The sequence below is a fragment of the Fundulus heteroclitus genome, chromosome 3 (genome assembly GCF_011125445.2).
Source record: "Fundulus heteroclitus isolate FHET01 chromosome 3, MU-UCD_Fhet_4.1, whole genome shotgun sequence".
In the NCBI taxonomy this organism is placed as follows: domain Eukaryota; kingdom Metazoa; phylum Chordata; class Actinopteri; order Cyprinodontiformes; family Fundulidae; genus Fundulus; species Fundulus heteroclitus.
Genome location: NC_046363.1, coordinates 12,589,862 through 12,596,021, shown reverse-complemented (window position 1 = coordinate 12,596,021; position 6,160 = coordinate 12,589,862). Strand labels below are relative to the sequence as shown.

General features: G+C 39.0%; 1 protein-coding gene across 1 annotated transcript; it reads right to left on the bottom strand.

Annotated features, from left to right (window-relative positions):
• Positions 1-1,405: 1,405 nt before the first annotated feature.
• LOC118559666 (nuclear receptor coactivator 7-like) lies at positions 1,406-4,474 on the bottom strand. The gene is made up of 6 exons (XM_036130319.1): positions 4,288-4,474; positions 3,103-3,249; positions 2,861-3,013; positions 2,664-2,759; positions 2,299-2,372; positions 1,406-2,171 (listed from the first exon to the last, which is right to left on the bottom strand). The coding sequence occupies exons 1-6, from the start codon at positions 4,399-4,401 to the stop codon at positions 2,033-2,035; spliced, it is 723 nt and encodes a 240-aa protein (XP_035986212.1). The 5' UTR covers positions 4,402-4,474; the 3' UTR covers positions 1,406-2,032.
• Between the last annotated feature and the right edge of the window lie 1,686 nt (positions 4,475-6,160).

Genomic DNA, 6,160 nt, shown 5'->3' with positions numbered 1-6,160 from the left:
TACGGACCGGCGACGAGAGCAGAATGAGGTGAGTTTAAATAAGGGTGGAACCGGGTGGAGAGCAGTTGAAGGTTGATTGCAGCACCTGACAGCGGTGGATTTAATTATTCTGAGCAGGGAAGGGAGAGAGGCAGCGAGGCACAGACTGCAGCCTACAAGCTCGCATCCTGACAAAAGGTGTTTGACAGTTCTACTTACTAAAACCTGTAAAAACCATGTGATGTCTCCCAATAACATAATTTCTCTCAATGCAATGCATTATATGTTTCTTATCCAGTTTGCTATATTTCTTAACTGTGTTTTATGCCAAGTGAAATCTGTGTTGTGTGCTTAAGAATTGGCATTGTCAAGTTAAGATGTCCATTATAGACTGAACAAATATAGAAACTCTATAAGTGAATTAATACGTGATGTTAAGGATTGTAAGATTAGAGATGCTGCAGCTGCAGAAACTGGGAGACAACAGATAACTCAGGGACACAGATGACTCAGAGGCTGATGTACGTAGATTGGACAAAATTGCTGATTTTGTCCAAATGGGTCAGTTTGGTCACTTCAGGAACATAGAATTATTTTCTCCATCAATGTCAAGCAAGGAACACTGATGTCATATGGTACACCCCCTCACAGAGGTTTACACACCATGTTCTATACAATGATTGTGGCTCTTCATTTCTTGATTTCACCCATCCTGCATTGTTTTATGTGTAAGAGTCCAGTATTGAAGTTGTACATTCCCTGTGCCTGGTTAGATTAAGTCAATTTAAAGAATACTTTCTGTTTCAAGAGTCATTTAATTACTAAAAGAAGTCTACAATAGAAAAGACCATTTTACAGGGAAAGAACCTGGGAGAAGTGAAAAAGGGTATGGCTAATTGTTTACAGTGCACAATACTTGACAAGCATTTATCAAGATGATCTTCCTTTTACTCAGCAGCTGCGCTGTTGCAGACATTTTTCTGGTGTAACGATTGATGAGACTTTACATACTAACATACTGGGCTGCTAACCTGTTTGTGACCAGCAGGAGGATAAAGGAACAAAGAGGCCTTGAGAAATTGAACCTTTTGCACAATAATTGTCTGGAAGGTTAAAATGTTGTTTCATTAAACTATCAATATTCAGACACCCAAAGTCAATGCCATGAAGGATGCCCATCACCCTTTGTGTATTGTATTTTTCAGCTGTTTTATTTGGTTTGTGGTATCCATAAAATAAATCTGAATGATGCACTAAGTTTCAACAGTACAGAGAACATTTTCATTTGTGTTTTAGAAATCAGTGACAGCGCCAGCACCACCTGATCAGATAAAAAAAAAAAACATTCAAGTAAACCAACCAGAAATACACACTAAAGACATGGCCTAAGAATGTGCTGTAAAGTAAAGAGTAAAAAATACACAAAACAGAAAAATACAAATTTATTTATTTGAAATGTTGTAAAATTGCAAAAATACTCATTTCCCTGAGAATAAAAATCTTAGACAAAGACATAGGAAATTGAGGAAAATAGAGAAGACCGTTAACAACTAAGATTTGCTTCCTCATAAATGCCACAAGGTCTTGTCATTACAGTTTCATTGTACGTTCACCTGATTTATTTTCTTCTCACCTCCTCATATACAGAGCTTTAGGTCCAATTCTATTACAGTGCCAGTACCAAAATAAATTATTTTACTTAAGAACATAAGTTCTGTTAAAAAAAGATCTATATAAAACTTAAAAGTTTGAAAACTAACAAAACATGTTTAGCTGTGATTCTTTACACAGTCAAAGCAGGCCACTGCCTGTACAAAGCTTCCAACCGTTTCTTTACCAGCTTTGAAACAAGCTGTTCATGTTTCCTCTTGTCTCTAAAGGTCATATTTCAACCGACCACCAAGCGCGTTTGCAGAGCCAGCCTAACTGGCTTTGAACAGTACGTGGGATGCTCTGATCCGGGTGCAGTGAGCTAAGGCTCTGTCCGGACACAGCATTCAGTTTGGAGCGTCTTTACTTCACTGGAGAAACCACGTTTGCTTGAAGTTGCCTTTCAGATTGGCACAGTCCAGACTTCAACATCCAGAACAGTAAAATCTTCATGTGTGGAAAGAGGAGCGTTGTGGAAGGGAGGGCAGGAGAAGCTCGCACCGTGGTACAAAGCAGCATCCAGCCAGAGACCAAAGCACCCCCTTAAAAAGAGAGAACATACACATTGAATCTTTGAAACATATTGCAGCGCATTAATAAACATCTGCCATTTAGCCCCTTTGAGCATTTCTCTGTTAGACTGGAGACCCCAATCACAACTCAGCTTACCTTCCTCCTCCAACCTGCAGGGATTTTAAGTTGCCGCTCACAAAGTAGGAGTTCTCCCCGCTCCACCTGTAATGCTAAAGAACATTCAGACAAAAGATTTGAAAGATATTAGGCTTTAATTATGAATTCATGAAGTTATTTTCTTTCAATGAAGTAGAAAACACTTTTCCACCCAAGTAATAAAATAATTTATGCCTCCCTCCAGATAGTGCTAGTATTAGGTTCACATTTGTATGCTTCTCTCTCAGCTGTTTTTGCCAGTTTCAAGTTTGACTATTGAAAGTGTGAACTTGAATGTTTAATACTACATTTATTAGAGCACTTTCAGAGATAAAGACATCTCTAAAAATGAAATCCACCCCTACCTGGAAGTCGGGGCTGAAGCTGAACAAGAAGGTCTCGCCAGTGCCGTAGAAATATTTGCTGACTCTTAATGGATCCGAACAAAAAGCCCCAAAAACCTGAAAATGACATGAAATCTGTTTGTTAGTCAGTGTTTTTGTTTTTTCTTTCCTTTTTGAGGTTAGGAAGCCGATTCAAACCATAAAATCAAGATGCAAACCTTTTTGTGCATGTCTTTGATGACCAGCAGCACAGGGCTGTCCAGACCAGCCATGTTTCTGTAGAGAGTCCTCAGGCTTGTTCCATGGATGGCGGTGCTGTACACCAGCTGCCACGGATAACACTGGGCCTTTGGAGGCATGTGAGCAGCAAGCTGTTCAGGATAAGCAGTTTTTGATCAGATGACATCCTTAGACATCCTACTGGGGACCTGTCAGTATAAACCAGCACTAAGGAACTTACCTTCTGGAGGTGATAATCATCTAGCAGCTGGCTCTCATGTTTCAGGACAGGGAGTACATCCTCCGTCTCCTGGTACTCACTCTCTGGCTCAGACTCCACTGAGTTGCACAGACTCACGCTACGCTTTGAGTCCTTCACTGTGACGATCTGCAACATGACAGAAGGATGCAACAAGTTGAGAATAATATATATATATATATATATATATATATATATATATATAAAAATTCATTTTAGGCTGTTCTTGTATATACTTTCAAAAACTGTTCATCCAAGTGAACTTTTAAAAGTTCCACCTGTAGCATTTACAATTTCTACTCCTCAAACACGTCACTGAACAGAACGATGAAAAGCATAACCAACACAAAACCTTTTGTCATCATCGCATTGCGGGAATATTTGAAAAACTCAGAAGGGTTTTCTCTGAACCAAACATGCCGCTGCATTTGAGACCAAACTAAACTCTCTAACAGAGATTGGTTCCTCCTATAGATGAAGATCCCAAACACAAACACGTTTATGCAAGTTAGTACAGAGAGGAATATCCAGACCTCTATATTGGAGAAACTAAACAGCCTCTCCACAAACGCATGGCTCAACACAGGAGAGCCGGCTCACACTCAGCTGTCCACCTACACCTCAAGTTCCTATGTTGGACAGAGAAGATAGATGGTTGAAGAGAGGCTGAATAAACTCATTAACCTTAAAAAAAGAAAGAAAATGTCTCTAAACAGTGGAGGAGGCCTCAGATTTCAACTTTCAAAAAGATCCAGTCCAGCATTAAGTCTGATGCCTCGTCAGTTTCAGAACAATTCACTCCTTCTAACATGTGACCAAACATCTCTCATAGAAAACATCTGTGAGCCATGCTAAAAACAGTAATAATGTCTTATTTTTAAAGGAGGCCAATGTGTAAATTACATTTAGTTATGCAGAACGGCATTTCCTTACAGCTTATAAACTTGGAACTTCTCCCTCACTCGCTTTGAATTAAAATAGTTCTTTAGAAGAAGAAGGAAGTGTTTTAAACAACAAGAACTGAAGTCCAGTTGTTGTTTTTTAACCAATTCTGGATTTCTCATGTCCTGTCCTGGATGACTGAGTTCTTCAGCAGATATAAAAAAAGGTTCTCATTTAATTGCACATAAACGCAAACATTTAACTGAGCAAATAAAGTCATCTTACCTCAACATGTGGCTCCATATAGGTTCTGGCAAAATAAAGCACTGTGATGTGTTCATGTCTTTTCCTCATACCTCCTATTTTCTGTCTTATTCTGCACTCTGCTGCTCTCCACATCTGCTTTCTGAAGGCATCTGTTAGTACTTATAAAGCCCATGATAGACTGACGTTCATTGGCTGAGAACTAAGCTCCTTGGTTGATTCTGCCAATGAGCTTTGATTTTCTTTCTGACGGGAAAGAGAAGCCTGATGCTGGGATACATTAAAAATGAATACGGATGATGTCCATATAAGGAAGGTGGACTTACCAACAATCCCAGGGACAACTACCAGACTCCACGCGTATTCCAGTTACAGGAAAAGGGAAGAGGAACGGCAACAAACTTTGTCCGCTGCAGGATTTTAGCTGTGGTGCTGGTCTTTCCTGGTGTTGCAGGAGTTGCAGAGCTTCTTTCTGCCTGTTTTGTAGATTTCTAGTGGCCTCTGCAAAAAGACGGTGTAGAGCAGGTTTTAACCTCATGAACGTAAAGCCAAGGATAATAGAAATTAGACAAATGTTTACTTCTTCAGCTGCACTGAGGCTGTTTATGTGATGTATGTTATCCATGCTTTTATTACATCCCGGTTGGACTATTGCAATTCATTATATAGAGGCATGGATAAATCACAGATGCAGCGACTTCAATTGATCCAGAATGCAGCAGCTCGGCTTTTTACAGTAACCAGGAAGTGTGACCATATAAGGCCTATACTGGCCTCTTTACATAGGATGCCCGTCTTTTATTGAATAGATTTTAAGACTCTTTTATTAACCTATGAGGTCTTAAATGGATTAGCTCCCACTTATCTTAGAGACCTTTTAAAATTCCAGTCAGTGTGGAGAAGTCTACGTTCAAATAATCAACTACTACTGACAGTTCCTCGGACTCGACTTAAGAGGAAAGGAGATCGGGCTTTCTCTGTTGTTGCTCCAACTCTGTGGAACAATTTACCTCTTCAAAATAAATCTGCCCACAGCCTGGATCATTACTGTGAAAGCAGTAGGCATTCACAGTTCTTGAGATCCTCTTTCGCATTTATACTGTTTAAAGTTTGATTCGCTTCTCCTCCTACAGTTTTTTTCAACCATTCAACTTTTAAACTATTCAGCTTCTTCTGGAATCGATGGCTATATCTTTTTGTACTTTTAACTTTTCAACTTTTTAAAATATTCAGCTTTTTCTGAAAATTTTCAGCTTTTTTTTTCTCCCATAGGAAATTAATGTAATTCACAAAAATTCCGCTCATTTCAGCTGCTTTTTGACAGCTTACTGCTTCAGCCTACTTTCAGCTAGAAATGCCATTCAACTTTTAAAATGTAGTGATATCTATCAGCTATTATGGTATATTTCAGCTTTTTCATATCTTTTACCATTTTTATATAGTACCTCCTTAAAATAATTTGGGCTTTTCAAGAAATTCAGCAAATAACATGCATTGCTATGGTTGTCAAGGAGGCAGTTATAGAGTGCACACTCTAGAAATTCAACAAATTCTTCTTCTCCAAACAACTTCTTCTCACTCGCTCAGTTTTCAACCTATCCACATAAATTATACATCAAAACGTAGGAATGTTTGTCTGGATTCAGGAAATGTAACCCTCATTGGTGTAGCATTTATAGATTTTTCGCAAATTACCTCAGAGCGACACAAACTCGAAACCTCCCCCATTCATTTCCTATGGAGCGGTTTTGAAAAATGACGTCTGAAAATCCAAAACATCACACGTTTTCGCATCGTCGCTACTCCTAAACCGTTTGATGTATAGGCATGGGATTTTCACACATGAATGTCCCAACCCTTCTGGTACTCACAAAAAAGGAATTTTTTGTTACGG